We start from the raw sequence: 16,969 nt of genomic DNA on the forward strand, positions 1-16,969 counted from the left end.
GAAATTGCATTTGTAACAGCTTACAGCTTCTTTCCTATCCGTTATGTAAATGCTGTAAAATACTCCTTCACAGATTTGGTTTCGCGGTATGATTTAACAAAGAACCAAGTTTCGGTTTGCAAGAAAAGATGCCTTAAATTTTTATTAGAATTAGGCATTAGTGTAAAAACAGAAACATGGAAAACAAAGGACCACTTTGCTATAGTTGAAGCATGTGTGGAGTGCCTTTATAAGTATTAAGATGAAGGAAGAATTGCTAGACTGTTGCTTTGTTAGATCACTTAAACCTTTCAACTCCTGTGGGACTCTGCATCTCTTACTTTCACTGTTTAGTAGGTATTGTTATTTGTTCTCCTTACTCACTTGTGTTTGTTACCGACAATTAAAATGGGTCTTTTAGGATCACTGGGAATATCTGAATGGTTTCCTTATTTGTTTTCATCTTGCAAGCGTGTACAAATGTAGAGCAAATAGAGTTGGAATATACTTAAAGGAACCTATAGAGCATAGTGTTGGAAGCACAAGGTTTAGAATCAGATTGCTTGGATTTGATTCCTGTTCTACCTCTTAATACTGTACCTTAACTTCCTGTACCTCGGTTTATTCTGCTGTAAAATGGAGCTCCTGGAAGTACCTTCCACTAGGGCTGTTGAGATTGAATACTTATCATGTGTAAAGTAATTAGAGAAGTGTTTGGCACACATTAAATGTTCAAATATTTTTGATTAATATTTTAGTATTATGATTACTAATATTACTCTGTTTTCAAAACAGTTGGTAAAAAAAAGAAAAAAGGCAATAGGATGAAAAACAGCAAGAGCTCTGAAATTGCTTCAAAGCATAATTAAAATACGGTAGTAACTTCTAAAGAATAAAGTTGCTGTTCTTTTTGTTTTGAAAACAGAATGTCTATTCAAATTACTCCACTCTATGAACATCACCCTTTTAAAATATGTAAACAGTAAAAACAATTATCAAAATGTTTTCAAGTCCTCCAGGAACTTTTTTACTCATTCGATAGTGAATGAGCACCATCTAGTGGCTACTTGTTAAAATTTACCTGTTAATTTCCCACTAAATGGTACTTGATGATGTGTTGGAGACAATGAAGGCGATAACGCGAAAGCATAATATTTTCTTCTCCTAGATGGTATTTTGTTCCATGTTATTTTCATAGGTGAAGTACAAGAAAGACATTCAAAACATGCACGATCCAGTCTCAGATCTCCCCAACTTGTATTTAGACCATGCTTTGAAAACCAGCAAAATGCTCAGCGGAGTAAGTTTGTTGGATGGGCACCAAAGAGGCCCTGTGTCTCCACGGAGCCAGTATTTGCCTGCGGAGCTCATGAGCACACCTGCTTCCTTAGGCGGGCCAGGGCGCCTCCTCCAGAATAACTAACTCATTGGAAAGTAGTGGCCTGCTTGCTGAAATCCCACCGGAGCTGTCGCTTTACAAAGGGGGTTCTTTGCTAGCTTGTCGTTTCAAGGTGCATGTGCAAGTGTGCTTTTCTGGCTTCTTCCCTTTTCTTCTTCCCAATTAGATTGAAGTTGCTGAAAAGTCAGGCTTAAATCAGGGATCTTTCATTTTATGGAGGCTGGAGTAGAGTATCTGGTATTAGGCCTCAGTAGCATACAAAATCATCTTAGTCTCATTTATATTTTCTCTGAAAAGAAACCCTACGTTACATTGACGCTCTACCTTTAGACTTGTGAAGGTCTCCACGTTTTCCTCAAAGCAATTAGGAGGAGAGAGTGGTTTTTTCGTGCCCTGAGGAAAATATTTGTGCGCACTGCCAAGTGAAACTCACCTCTCAGGTGCTGCTTCAGACACTTCATGCATGTGGACCCTGACTTCACTGGTTATCCTACCTGATGGCCCTGGCTCATTGCCTACATCTCAGAGGCCCATGGTGACGATGAACTGTAATTTGACCTCAAGTTGTTTCTGTGCCTATTTTAATAATTACTCACATGCTCACTCCCTCGCTCAAAATAGCCAGATGTATTGAGTATCTCCTTTGGGCCAGGTAAAATCAGATGGAAGATTATGTTGGGCAAGGAATGTGAAAATAATTGTCTTCAGGAGATGCGCTCACAGTCCTGGATTACAAAAACAAAAAAATCTGTAGTCCAGACCTGGTTCCCAAACTACTTAGAATAATGAGATACAGCCTCAATTCAGGTTCGAAAATGTCTGTGTTTGGCTTTGATGTGTTGAAACTTCTGCTCATTATTTCGTAATCTTCCTTTCTCCAGCATCACCAATGTCATCCTTTTTGAAATGGATTACGGGTGTAAATAATTCATACTCAGAGATTTCAAAATTAATTGACTTTTGTCACTGGGCTGTGGGAGGAAAAGCAGCGTGTCATTCTTCCTGTCTGTTGGGCAGGCAAAGAAGCATAGAGGACTATCAGGTGCAGAATTAGACTCTAGTCCAGGATACTTTGTCACCCTTCCTGCCATTTCAGTGCTCATCCCTCCACCTCTGCCCACATTCCTCCACTCCTTGGTGGCTCTTTCAGATTCACATTTTGCTCTATGACTCATAGGGATGTTTCTAAAAGTCAGTACGTTTCTATTCTCAGAGCTTGCTGCTTTCTTCATGTTCTTTGCCACCCCATCTTGATCATTGAGTGGCGTTTGCCCTTGACAATTCTCCATCCATACTTGAGTTAAATTTCCTGAGGACATGAGGATTTGTGTGCAAATAGGACAATAAAAATATCATGGTGGTAATTTGAAAGCTTGTTAGCTGGAAGAGTACATGCCACTTCCAGGCAATATTCCTCTTCAAGAATATTGTCCTCTCTTCTATAATAATGGTGAAAAAATCATAGTTTAATATAAATTGTTTCTATCACTGCTTCAGCAGAGAAACTCAGCACAGTCATATATAACGTTTATTGTATATACCATTTTTAAAGCTTAAATCTTGGTTCAGGTAGTGCTTTTGCTTAGATTATAGATTTTTTTTTCCTCCATAGAAAAATTGTGACTGAATAATTACTTCATGAGAGAGAAGGTTTAAGACTCAAGCATGTTACGCTGAGGTATCTATTTATTAAAGTTGTATGATAATACATTGGCTAAAATTTATTGTACATTAGAATTGCTCTCTTTTAAATTTTAATGTGAGGAGAATTGGAATTTTGCTGATTTATAAAGGCAACTTAATTTTAGCAAAAGATTGAATAAGAAAGTGCTTAACAAACAGACATTCTGCCAAAATTAGTTGTCAGTTTGTTATAGATGGCTCTTTTTTTTAAAGACCTTTAAATGTCTTTGGTATAAATCATCATTTTTCTTTAACACATAGTATGTAGAGTAAAATTAGTCCTTATGAGTTTAAACAGCTGTACTAATTAAAGTTTTGAAAGACCATTTCCCCCTGGAAAATAGAGCTCTAGTAACTTTCAATTTCTTTTATAACTTTGCATAAATGAAAAATATGTATTGCATGTTACTCTGTGTTATTCCCACTAGGAGGCAACAGAGACTATTACATAAGGAACAGCAGGTCTTGAAAATTCTTTTGCAGATCTTTCTTCAAACAGATTTTTTTTAAATAGAAGTTTCTGAAATTCTTTGTCCCCCAAAAAGATCATTAGGGACAGTATCTATTGATCTTTCCATAGCCTATATCCATTATTACAGAAATACTATCCGAAGCTCTGCTGGATTTTAACTTGATTTGGAATATATTCTAGAGTGTTACATTCAATTCATTATTTTATTTATATATCATATACAAACTTTTAAGTAAATTGTAAAGTGTCTAAGTATACTACTATCCTTTGAGATTATTATTATCATTTTTTAATTAGCAGAGGAGCCAACATTTAGGGCTTGTTCTCTTCAGTCAAGATGTACTATGGGATCATTTTCATGAGCTTCCTGGGGTCTTTTACTCCCTCAGTTTATTCTTTTTTTTTTTTTTTTTAAAGATTTTTATTTATTTATTCATGAGAGATGCAGAGAGAGAGAGAGAGAGAGAGAGAGAGAGAGAGAGAAAGGCAGAGACACAGACAGAGGGAGAAGCAGGCTCTATGAAGGGAGGCCGATGTGGGACTTGATCCCAGGACTCCAGGATCACACCCTGGGCTGAAGCCTGCGCTAAACCGCTGAGACATCCATCGGGGCTGCCCTCCCTCAGTTTATTCTGGCTAGAGTTTTGGGGGACACAAATCTTAGTGCTCTAATTGTCTAGAGTGCCTCTGCGGACTGTCACTGTGTCCCCATGGAATGACCGTTCTTGTGTGCATCCTTCCATGCTTCCCACACCTGGCTCTGTACCTCTTCTTGGTTCACTCTCAGATCCCTGGAGCATCTGCTGAGACCTGAATGTCGGCTCTCCTCTGGACAGCTCTTTCCCACTCCCTTTCAAATGTGACTTACCTCTCCCTGCATCCTACACAACATTGTCATTTTCCCTGAAATCCTCATTGCTGAACGAGCAACCAGTGTTAGCTGAAGTCTCTATAGCCTTGAGTCTTTGAGAGTTACATTTATCTCTAGAGGTCTTTTCCAAAGAGGGTGAAATAAATAAGTGTCTGATCTCCAGTGAGAGAAATCATGAAGCAATTTCTGTTCATCGCAGCCTGTTGTATTTGGTGTCTCACGGTTGCCAGATTTGGCATCTCTTCCAAATCTACCTTTTTGTCTGTGTCTCTAAATAGTAGTCTTCATTCAATTTCTTCACCTTAAAAATTCAACCGATTATCCCCAGACTCCTCTGTTTCTCTTCCAGGATCCTCCTACCCTCTCTTTTTAGGAAAACGAGTTGAATTATTTCTCACTCTCTTATTTTTCTTATGACCCTCCAGTCTTCCTTGTGCACAACTTCTTTCCCTTCCTGCCTCTAGCTTTCCTTTGCTCTGTTCTTCTTTCCTTTTCTTTTTGTAGATGCTATCAAAACATTTCTGTTCTAGAAGAAGGGCAGGACAAATTGCCTTTCTTTTGCCACCTTGCTTGTTCATATGAGCCCTGTCACTGGCTTTTCCGTTGCTACTCCCCAGTGTCTTTTTAGGCTGTGTTGACAGCTGATGGTCTCCTGCTTCTCTAGGATGTCTCACGTTGACTATTGAGAGCTGCCTGTCTGTCTTGCATTGCTGGTTTTCCTCAGTGTCAGAAACCTACAAGAGCAGCCCACTGACATGGGACTTGGTAGCTTTGCAGTTCTCATTGGCTTGTATTTTTCAGTTTGCATCCCTAAGTATTGGTTGTTCTAATTGATCTCTTTTGTTCTGAATTATGTTCATGTTCTCTATTTTAGCGAGAATATAGAAAGCTTTTTGAGGAAAACAAAGGAATGTATCATTTTGACGCGGATGCTGCCGAACATTTGCACCATAAAGGCAATGCCAGGCTCCAGAGTCAGGTCTGTGCCCCCTCTGTCTGGACCTTTTAACCACCCACTACCATGCACCTACAGCAAAAAAGTGCAGCTGCTGAACAGAATGTACATCCTGTGAATGTGAATGTTGCTTTGGAAAATCTCAAACACTACTCTGTCTGTTTTACTGGGGTTGGAAAGCTGGAAGCCTGTTTTGGTGTAAAAGATTTCATAAAATAAGTTACTTCACACAGTTTTAAACTTAAGATATATCAATTGATTAAACGATGAGCAAATCTCATGATGATTTCGGTTTTTATAGTGTACTAATTTGTCATCTTGAGCTGCAAAATTAATTTTTCAGGTGCAAAGTTTATTCAGATTTCTCAGATCAATTAGAAAAGTTATTAAAAATTATCTTACATTAATGTTTCTTTCAACTATTAAACTTTATATATTCCCTGAAACAAATTAAAAAAAAATCTTGCCTGCATACTTTAAAGGTGGTATCTATAATTTTTTTTTTATTCTGAGTTCCAGTAATTGGAAAAGATATCATTCCAGCATCTATTAAGATACAATTTTACATCACTCTATGAAGGGTACCCTGTGGAACATAAATTTCTTAATGATTTGATACCCACCTTCATTAAAAATAAACCAATTGGCTCTCCATTAAGGTTTGGAAATGTACATTTTTTTTCCTCATTGTATTTTTTTAAATATAATTTTCCCCAAAGTTTTATCATAGCATAGTATGTTACCACACTTCACTTTCATTGATCACTCTGTCATACTTCTCTGAAATAAAAATAGGCCTACAAATAGGAGTTTAAAAACCTGTTACATTTCCTGTTTACCACAAAGTTCTAAGTATTGAAAAACTGCTTTGGGATTTAATCATCATTAAAACTGCTATTATTATATAATTTAAGAAGCAACGTCATAAAAATTACTTATATCTAAGAATTTTTGTGAAAATACATTTCTGAACATAATTAGTCATGATGCAAACTTTTCTGTGAATTTAATTTAAAAAGGTATATTGCTAAGAAAAAGCCAATCGCTCTGACAGCTTACATATAATTCTAGTTTCTGTGATTAGGAGATAGAAAGTATCGATCATTTTATAAACTAAAATAAGATGGAGATTTGTTGTAATTGAAATAAATGATTCATGATACGATATTATTGAATAATGCAGGGTGAAACTGAAAGCAATCCCATAAAAGCTCTGTGTGAGTGTGCTGCTCAGTGTCTGTGGGAGAGGTCAACAGTCCCAGCGAACACGGTCTTCCCTTTGGCCAAAAGACAGAGAATCACAGCTGTGTTTTCCTCCTTGCTCATGATTTACTGGAAGACATTCAAAGCCATCACAGGGATCTCTTTCTCTGTCTCTATGTATATATGTGTATACTATGAGCATATACATATTAAACCCTGATAGATGAGCTATATCTATATATCCCAGCTATTTAAATACCTCATCCAAGTCCTAGAACTACATGATTTAGTAATTCTAAGTTATTTTTATCCCTTAAATATTTTTATATATTACCTCTCTACTTTCTTTGTATGTCATTTACCACAGGGAACCCAGTGACCAACTCAAATGGCCAGAATAATATGATTTTATAAACTAGGATTAATTTTGGACATACTTATTTTACTTTGCTCTATATGTATAAGGGCTTGTGAGCTTTACATGCTTTTTATCCCTTTTTCAATGAAGGTTAAATATAAAGAAGAGTATGAGAAAAATAAGGGGAAATCCATGCTTGAATTTGTTGAGACTCCCTCCTATCAAGCTTCCAAGGAGGCTCAGAAGATGCAGAGTGAGGTGAGTCCCTCTGATTTGTTATCAATTTTTTTTTCAAGTTTGTTTATTTTTTAAGTAATCTCTGCACTCAACATGGGGCTCAAACTCATGAACTTGCTCTCAAACTCAAACACATGCTCTCCCAACTGAGGCAGCCAGGTATCCCTGCCCATGATCAACTATTTAATGCATATTTGATGTTTTGTCATTTGAAAGGAACTAGCAAAGTAATTTAGAATGTTGAGTGTGTGTGTGGGGGGATCCCTGGGTGGCTCAACGGTTTGGCGCCTGCCTTTGCCTCAGGGTGTGATCCTGGAGACCCGGGATCCAGCCCCACATTGGGCTCCCTGCATGGAGCCTGCTTCTCCCTCTGCCTGTGTCTCTGCCTCTCTCTCTGTGTCTGTCATGAATAAATAAATAAAATCTTAAAAAAAAAAAAAAAGAACGTTGAGTGGGTCTGGAGGAGTGCACACTGCTCAAGAAGACCAGGGAATCCCTATTCTAGATCTGGCATCTTATCTGGGTCATTGGGATTCTATGGCTCTTAGTTTTTCTCATTTGGCAAATACAGTATCAGGCCAGGTGAGCTTGTTACTGCCCTTTCACATTCCATGATGATAAGGTTGACACTTTCAGGTTGAATCCATGTAACTATGATGAGTAGGAAAAAAATGAAAAGAAAATGAAGAGCTGGTTGCTTTATTTACCTTTTATTTTTCAGTGATTATAGAACTAATATCTTAAATACTCTGTGCTAAGCACTATGCTAAAAGCTTTATATATGTCAAATCATTTAATCCCCTCAAGGTACTGATGCTAGGCAGATATGTCCCTTGATGGATAGTCATCTACTGAAATTAGTTATCTTATCTGAAATTACATATCCATTAAATGCCAATGTTTTAGGACCCGGTCAGGTCATGAGTGATTCTCTTTTCTCTGTTAGCTTATGTAGTTGATCTGCTCCCACCCCAACAGTGACATGGAAGTTTTAAAATATCAAGAGAAGAGAGCAGTTAAGAATTTTTTGTACATATGCACTTTGTGTTCTACTTAAAATGATACTGAATCACATCAAGATATTCCCCAAATGGTTTTGCTCTGTCCTACTGAGATTTCTTCTGTTTTTTTTTGTTTTTTTTTTTTTACCTACATTTTTTGGGACCAGACACCAGACACAGGTTTTCCCTGCAGCCAACATCCAGATTCTGTGGGTACACCAAGTTACTACTTCAAAAGGACAGAAATAGCCGACAGCAGTATCAGCCCAGTATAGCCCCACTGCTCTGGGTGGGGGTGGAGTGGGGGTCCACTTGAGGTGTCCTCTGTGGGTACGATCTTTTCTGTTCTCCAATAACAACACCAAAACAAGGAGAAATGATAACTTCTGGACAATAAAATTCTCATAGGAATTTTGAAAACAATGTATATACTATTTGTTGCTGTTTGTGCTGCTATGTTATATAATTCAACTTCTCAGGGAAAGGGCACTCAGACATTACTATGGCTTGTTGAATTGTCCAAGTTGTTTAATTCCTTCTTCAAGCAAGAAAGGAGAAGATCATTACTTGTATTTTTCAAATCTCATAGCTTCTTAAGCCAATAGAGAGGAATTTGATCAAGACTAGTCAGGTGAATACTTTGAGTAAATTAGCTGTTTGTTTTATTTTTATTTATTTATTTTCTTTAGCTGTTTGTTTTAACTGAATTGGCAGTTCTTGGTCTTGGTTCAGAAGCCCTACAACAACTCACATTTAATGGGATAACTCTTACTGGACTATCTTTGTGTTAGTTTGTTTGGGCTTCTATTAACCAAGTATCCCAGACTAGGTGGCTCAAACAGCAGAAATTTATTTCTTACAGTTCTGAAAGCTGGAAGTCCGAGATCAGGGTGCCAGCAGGTCAGGGTTCTTGTGAGACCCTCTTCTGGGTGACAGCTTTCTGCCTTCTTGCTGTGTCCTCCTGTGGCAGAGAGCAGAGAGGGGAAGCAAGCTCTCTTGTGACATGTATGAGGGTGCTAACCCCATCATGAGGGTCCCACTGTCATGGTCTTGTCCATCCTAATCACTTTCCAAAAGCCCCACCTCCAAATGCGTCCATCATATTGAGGGGGTTTTGCACATATAAATTTTAGGATGATCCAGACATCCAGTCTTGTCAAGTGCTGCGCCATTACCAGCTGGGGAGCTGGAAAGCAACCTCTGGGTGGAGCCTCCAGAGCCCATGGTATATGTGGTTCTCACCCAGCTGTCCCCCTGGCTCTCTAGCTCTCACTCTTCATCATGACTCCTTCTTTAAGGAGAAATCTAGCACCTTCATACTAGGCTTTCCGTGTTCTTCCCATCAACCACAGGTATTATTACTGAAGTGTTGGTGCTACATCTCCTTGTCTTACTTGGAGAGGGAAATGTTCCCCTGTATTCCTGACTTTGATCCTCTCTGTACCTTCTATTCTGAAGACCCCACTTTCCCTCCTCGTCTCTTTCCCATGCTGTAGTTCTCAAACTCTCCGTGGATAAGTCTCAGGGAAGCCTGCTGGGAATGCACATGCTCAAGCTGCTGCCCAGGACATGCCCAGGACATCCTTCATGCATCTTTCAGAGGAGCCTGGCCATCATATTTAACGATATTCTAGAGGCTTCTCATGTCAGTGGTCCAGCATCCACACCTGGAAAACATGAACTCATGGAAGAATACAAATAGTCCCCTAACTTAAAGTCATAAAAACCAGATGGATTAAAAAGAAAACCAAAATATATGGATCATCTACTTCTCAGAGTTTCAATGAACAATATAGACCAAATTGTTTTTCTTTCATGAAATGTCAGTTGGGTTTTTTTCTGTTGAGGTTGGACCTCCAAAAAAGAAAGATTCCCCAATAACAAATTCAGATGACAGGGACTTTAAAGATACCTTTGGTACTGAAAAAGTGCTACTGTTTCTATGTAGGCATGTTTCCTTGTGCAGATCTTGGAAGTCTGATAACTGGCACTTTGCTTTTAGCATTGCCATGGCTACGTAGTACAAAAGAAAAAGAAAATGTTGATGACTTAAAAAAAAAACCAAACAAACCAAAATCAGTCAAATGAACTAATCAATTCCTTCCAGTTGGCCATTTTAACATCAGGTGCAAACAGCTTTAAGGTTTAACTGTAGTAATACATTTATTACATGTTATGGAATTCGTTTACATCAGGGGCTGCGTGGGCATCTGTTAATACTGGCTTTCCATTTTTGCTATTCTGATTTCTGGTATTTCGCTAGGGGGGAATTATCCTTTGCAGAAGCTGAGACATGTTTTCCTTTTAATTATAGCCACTGGCTATTAGATTTTTAGGCTCAGCAGTTATATTTCTGCTCAGCAGGGCTTGAGGAAAGAGAAATCTTTCAATAGAAACTGTCTTTGGACCAAATTGACACTCTAAAGGCTAGGAAGGTAAAAATCTCAAAATCTTAGTTAGACCAAGGTTGATGTGAAAGATATCTTTAAATATAGGTCCAATGAAGTAGACACAAAGAGAATCATCTGGCTTAGAGATGGTTTTTCTTCATAAGAGGCGAGTTTGACGCTGAGCTTCTTGAGCCTCTTCTGGGTAAAGCTAAGTGTTTATGATCTCAGGGTTGGTCACTAATGTTTCTGGTTTAGCCTATAATTATGCTTCTCTCACTTTTCTTTGAAGGCCAGATAGAGGTTTAATTAGTGTGTTTTCTGGAAGAAATCTCTAAATCTGGCTTTGTTCTTTGCCTTCTGTTCACAAAAAGCATACAAAAGGGTTTTTTTTTTTTTTTTTTTTTTTTGGTTTTTCTCCCCCCGCCCAGTCATGTATTGGCCAGTTCCAGTCATAACCAACCTTCCTTAGTGACTTATTTCAGTAAAATAAGTTTTTCATAGAAGAAGGGCTTTTTGAAGTGAATTATCTGAAATAAATAAATATACCCGAATTTTTATTTTTGCTTTTTTAAAGAAACTTTTTTTTTTTTTGTCCTGCAAATGCCCTAGATTCAGTCTTATAACCGTATACTTTCAGTTAGTTTCATATAAAGAAGAGGGTGATTTCTCATTGTTCTTTGGGAATTTCTATAGTTCCTTTAACTTAGAATGTTCTCAATGCAAATTTTGAATCACCTTGTTGAATTTTAGTATTTCCAGGACATCTACTAGGGCTTTTTTTTTTCTCTCTCTACATAGATCATTTGTTAAACAGCTGTATGTGACACAAATGTAAGAGAGGCCACAACAGGCCTCTCTAATCCTCCCTCATGGTTTGGGAGAATTTCTTTATATAATTTCCTATCTTTATAATAGGAATATTATGAACTTAGAAATGGCCTTTCATTCTCCATTAATAACAATCTCATACAGAAGTTAGTTTTTCCATCTTTGTGATGCAATTTGAATAAAATATTTAGCTAGTAAAATATGAGCTTTTGTTTGGTAAATGTTTTACATGGATGGACATCTTTGTTATTTAGAGAGACTGTTTTTATAGTCCTAAAGCACAAGTTGCCACTGGATTTCAAATGCATAGTTCCAGTCAGAAATTGAGGAAATTTTAGCCAAAGAGTGGCAGAAGAATGTCAAAGGGGAGGTGGGGGTGTGGATGTCTGTCCTCTACAATCACTGTCTGTATTCCCTTTTCCAGTCCTTGTTTTGTGAACTCCTACCTAGAAAACAATTTAATGAGTTGAAGATAAGACTCCTCACAGTGTAACTTAATTCATAGATGGTAGAGAAATATTCTCAGTGCCAAAATCATTAAAGGAAGATGTGCTCCAGCCTCCTTTGCCAAATTCACAAAAGGGAAACAGTGAAAGGGGTGATGAGAACCTCAGCATTAATGCTGTTGTGCTTTGAATGGCCTTCCATGCAGCCAGATTTTCTTCCAATGGATGGATTCACTCTCTTTAGAATGAACCACTCTGGTGCTTCTCAAATATCCAGCTTTACTGGTTTTCCTCTCAATCAGGCTGGCATCAAACAATGACAGACCAGTAAGATGTTACGAAGCCTCACTCTGAGCGCTTTCCCAGAGGCAGTTGGTACTTAATGGTTCTGCTTTTGTTTGATAGGATTCTAAGATTTATGGTAAAGTTGGAGTCATTTTCTTGTGGCTATGAGGACTCTGAGGCAGTAGAATTATATAAGGAAATCCTCAGTTTTGTTCTGGGAACTCTTGTTCTAATACCTTTCCAACAGTGACCTGTGTTTTCTAAACTTCAAATTATGTGGTCTTATTTAACAGAAAGTTTACAGAGAAGATTTTGAGAAGGAGATTAAAGGAAGGTCATCACTGGATTTAGACAAGACTCCAGAATTTTTACATGTTAAGTACATCACCAACCTTCTGAAAGAGGTATGGTCTTGCAGTTTATTATTAAATATTGTGCAAGAAAACTAAAGAAATAAACCAGGAGATATTTACCCAACAATTCTCTACTAACTGGTTGAGATGCTAATCCATTCCTCTTTCTCTCACTCTGACCTTTATTAACAGAGTTTTCCATTTTCACTAAAAACAGGAAAGTGTGTGTTGACATTTCCTTTTAAGGCTGGGGGAAGAAATCACCTAGATTTCCTGGAAAAACCTGAAAAATAATTCTGATTTTGTGTTTGATTGTATCTCAGAAGCTCTATAAATAGTTTTATAGTTTTTTTTTTTTTTGAATATGGGTGAGGCAAATTTAATTCTTTTCAAATTTAGTTATTTAAAAATGCATGTTAGAACCAGCTTTCTCTGCAGCTCCCAGCAGCATTCTCATGACATCTGATATCAGAAATGAGAGGCTCAAATGTGAAGGTTTGGATAAACGGCACATTATTTATGAGTGGATTGTGTTCTAAGGGGGAAAAATATTTAGCAGAGAGAAGATAGGAGCTCATGTTGATTTTTCATTTTACTCTCAACAGGATTCTGCTCCTTCCCACTCCAAACTTGGTGCACTTTGACTCACAATTAATGTATTACATTGGTAATATGTATTATTATGTATTACATTGGTAAGAACTTAATAGTTCTTCAAACCTAACAATTAAAAATATCATGCTCATAATCCATCCCTTTAAAAGTTTCTTTTTGTTTTTGTTTTTTTTAATGGCTAGAAAGTAACTCGGAGGTCTTCCAATTCCCTGTTTAAATAAATGCTCTTTAATTTAAGAGAAGTATTAGAGAAGGCCACATCACCCTGAATTTTGAACTGAAGAAACTATCCCTGAAAGCAATATCTTAAATCAGTGAAATGAATTTGAGTATCATTCTGTACATGAACTTCCCCTAGTAACAGAATGCCAACTGGCCTTTACCATTTAACTGCTTTTAGAAATTTAATGTGTTTCACTGTTGTAACGTCTGCTGGGCTGAAATAGACATAAAATTTATGGAAGTGTGCTTCTGTTCTCCTACCTTCTCTCACTCCTAGTTCCTCTCAAATTTTTTGAAGTCAAAGGCTAATCAAATGGCAACTTCCTACTGTTAATTGTCTTCCATTTAAAAAGTATGTGCAGTTTATATGAAACTTTTAAAGGAGAATCTATCATTTACATATAAGTGACAACGTAAGACCTATTTTAAGATCCACAAATGACTTTAATATACTTGCCATTGACTTTCTCTTTTCTTTCTCTTTTTTGAATGAATCTTATTTTAGATGTATTGATTCAGAATGTATCAGGATAGGAAAAGGCCCAGAAGACTGATTAAACATATTTTAATTCAGTTATAGAGATGTCTGATTTTGAAAAGGAACTCTCAGTGGCTTAATGAAATTATGACTTCCCTTTCTAAATATAAGCATTTAGCTTTAAGTTGTCTTTGCATTTTTTACTTTATTATAGTTTTGACATTTATATTGCCTTTCGGAATGTTCAGAGTATTGTTTTATACTTTTGTTTCATTTGATTCCCCCAATTGCCCTTTGACCTTGGTAGGATAAGTATTTTTATTTTCATTTTGCCTGTGCGTGTAGAAATTGAGGCTTGGTTACTTGAGGTCATATGATCGAGTAAGTAAAAGAACCCTGACTTTCATCCAGGTCATTTGACTCCAGAACTCTTTCCAAAATTACATTCAGTTCATTACAATGTCTTGTAGGCTATTAGTTAAGCAGAGGACTAGCTAATTTAATTATACTGGATGAAGAGAAAATAACATCAAATGAACCCTAGAATTTACTGGAACATGACTTATTATTAAAGGAAGGAAGCCTCATCTTGTATCTGGCAAGTTAGTCATAAGTGCAACTCAGTTGAATTGAATCAAGAAATACATTGTTTTCATAATGTGTTTAGCAGGAAAAAAGGGAAATTCACTAGCAGGAAAAAAACTCAAGTTACATATAAGTATTAGTAAAGACATTTGGATCTGCTTAAAATATAATATTAAAATAAATAACATTCAAACTATGTGTTATCAATGTGTAGGAAATTATTCGGTTTTATGAATCTGAATAAAGTGGAATTTTTTTTAAACTTTGGCTATGCTAATCCTTTTGATTTTGTAATTTCCAATTCTTTTTCAACTGTGATCTTTTGGTGATTCATATTTTATAGACAGCTTTCAAAGAAATACTTCAAATAATTAATAAGAAGCATCCATTCCTAAGATCTTCCTCACCACTTAAAAGGAAGACATCTTTTTAAAATATGGCACCAATATGGTATCAAAATATACTGGAAGATAGGATGAAAGGGAAAATACTGATAATATTGGAAGCTACTCTAAACATGACTGAAAGAGAAAATAGAATCTCTGTAGAAAATTAGGAGCATAAATACTCAGGAATCTGACTCCTTCCTCTCTAGAGATATTTTCTCCTTTCTGGAGTCTCTAGAAAACATGTGACATGGTGTATCAGTTCAAGGATGTCCCAGGAAATTTAGGAGGAGGAAGGTTAAGAGGTGGTGTTAAGCCCTTTTCAAAAAGGAGGACACGATTAACAGTATCAACACTGAAGAGAGGTCAATTAAGGTGATATCTGAGTGTCTCTTGGATCTAAGAAGGAAGAGGTCAATTTTGGTAGTATTTTGAACTCTAATGTTCTTGTCTCATAGAAAGAGTATAAAAAAGATTTGGAAAATGAAATAAAAGGCAAAGGAATGGAACTTACTTCAGATGTTCTTGATATTCAAAGAACAAAACGTGCATCCGAAATGGCTAGTGATGTGAGTATATTTATTTAACAACTGAGAATGTATGAATCTTTAGCTGATTTCCTTGTCTCTCAGTCTTTCTCAAAGATCTATACACATTCCATAATTTTTATGTGCAAGATGGTGGTAAGTAACTATGTCCTAATAGTCATTTCCTAGTCAATGAATTAAAAAAAAAATGTTTACCATCTCCCTGCCATGTGGTATGAGAAAAATGACCACTCTCTGCTTGTAGAGAAAAATGTATGTAAATAAAGTGGAATAACTGTATGAGACTCAACTTCATCTTTTAAAGAAGTGAAAGGCAGAGAATTGGGAACCGTGTTGTCATGATCCGTCAGTAACTGTGGTGCGGTTCATGTGCTCTCCTGTTCACGACCCAGCAGTGTCCCCCAGCCCTTTCCTCGGCTGCTCAGTGACCCCCCGCCCCATAACCTCTTTATGAAATGGAAGTGGCCGTTGCTCACTTTATGTGGAATTTGTGGGAAGGAATGAAATGCCTCTGAAGTGCTGTTAGTTCTTTCATCCTTGGCGTCTGTCATGATTTTGGAATCAGGTAATGGCACTGAGCTTTGAGGAGAGTCTGACTGAATTGAGAGGTGAGAAATTTAAAGTTGTGTCCTCACAGGCTCATAAACTGTTGTAATGGTGATGGTGGTAACCCTACTAGTCAGGCTGCAAATGATAGGAACCCAACTTACACTGGGTTATGCAACAGAGGGAATGTTTTGGCTTGTGAATTGAGAAAGTCCAAAGTCTATTTTCTTTGAGGTTGGAATTTGAATGATGTCTCTCTTTCTTCCTCTCTCAGTTCTGTTATCTTCTCTATTGCTTCAAACTTGGGAGGCTATCTCTAAGCGATGGCCCCTCCTAACAGAGGGATAACTCATCTGTGCCAGTAATCCCAATGGGAAGTGAGCATCTGTTTCTTATAGTTACAGTTAAGGTCCTAGGAATGAATCTCATTGGATCAACTTCTATCCTGCCCTAATCTATACCTGCCCTAATCATTGTGTCTGGGTCCAGAGGAGTGTAATGTGCTGATGATCTAGTATGGTTCTCATGGTCATTCATTTGTTCAGTTAACTTCTTTGGTAGTTTAATTGCATTGTAAGTACAGAAGATTCAAGGGGCACCTGGGTAGCTCAGTTGGTTAAGCGTTTGCTTTCAGCTCAGGTCATGATCTCAGGGTCCTGTGCTCGAGCCCCGACTCAGTCTCCCTGCTTCTCCTTCCCTCTACCCCCTACTTGTGCTCTTTCTTGCTATCTCTCTCAAATAAATAAATAAAACATCTTTTTAAAAGAAGGATTCAAAATTATTATATGTTTTTAAAAAAATTACAGCCATCTTTGGCTGTATCTGTGTTCTTTAAATTTATTAAAGCATTAAAAGCCACTGTCATGTCTTTGGTTAATATTATCAGCACATATTCCTAAATTAGTAATTCTGTCTGATTCTTCTGTTATGGTGACATGTGCAGTTCACATTAAGAGGTGGATCTTGTAATCACTTGTCAGTAATACTTGGAAATATCACTTCAGACTCTCAAGCGCAGAGTCCATCCAGAAACAGTTGAATGGCATGACAGGGCAGGAACAGCAGTGAATCAGCCTTAGCACATGAATAGAGGAGTAAAAGACCAAAAGAAGTTTTCAGTTATTGAACA

General features: G+C 37.2%; 1 protein-coding gene across 9 annotated transcripts in view; it reads left to right on the forward strand.

Moving 5' to 3' along the window:
- The window catches only part of NEBL (nebulette), a 344,980-nt gene that overhangs the window by 270,228 nt on the left and 57,783 nt on the right, over positions 1-16,969 (forward strand). For 7 of the 9 annotated variants that reach the window (XM_055331424.1, XM_055331425.1, XM_055331421.1 and 4 more), the window contains 5 exons: positions 1,178-1,279; positions 5,279-5,383; positions 7,071-7,178; positions 12,401-12,511; positions 15,205-15,315. The exons of the other annotated variants lie outside the window; for them this stretch is intronic. In XM_055331424.1, the coding sequence (XP_055187399.1) occupies positions 1,178-1,279; positions 5,279-5,383; positions 7,071-7,178; positions 12,401-12,511; positions 15,205-15,315 (537 nt within the window). The remainder of the gene's footprint in view (positions 1-1,177; positions 1,280-5,278; positions 5,384-7,070; positions 7,179-12,400; positions 12,512-15,204; positions 15,316-16,969) is intronic. 9 annotated transcript variants of the gene reach the window in all.

Source organism: Nyctereutes procyonoides, unplaced genomic scaffold, assembly GCF_905146905.1.
Source record: "Nyctereutes procyonoides isolate TBG_1078 unplaced genomic scaffold, NYPRO_anot_genome, whole genome shotgun sequence".
Lineage (NCBI taxonomy): Eukaryota > Metazoa > Chordata > Mammalia > Carnivora > Canidae > Nyctereutes > Nyctereutes procyonoides.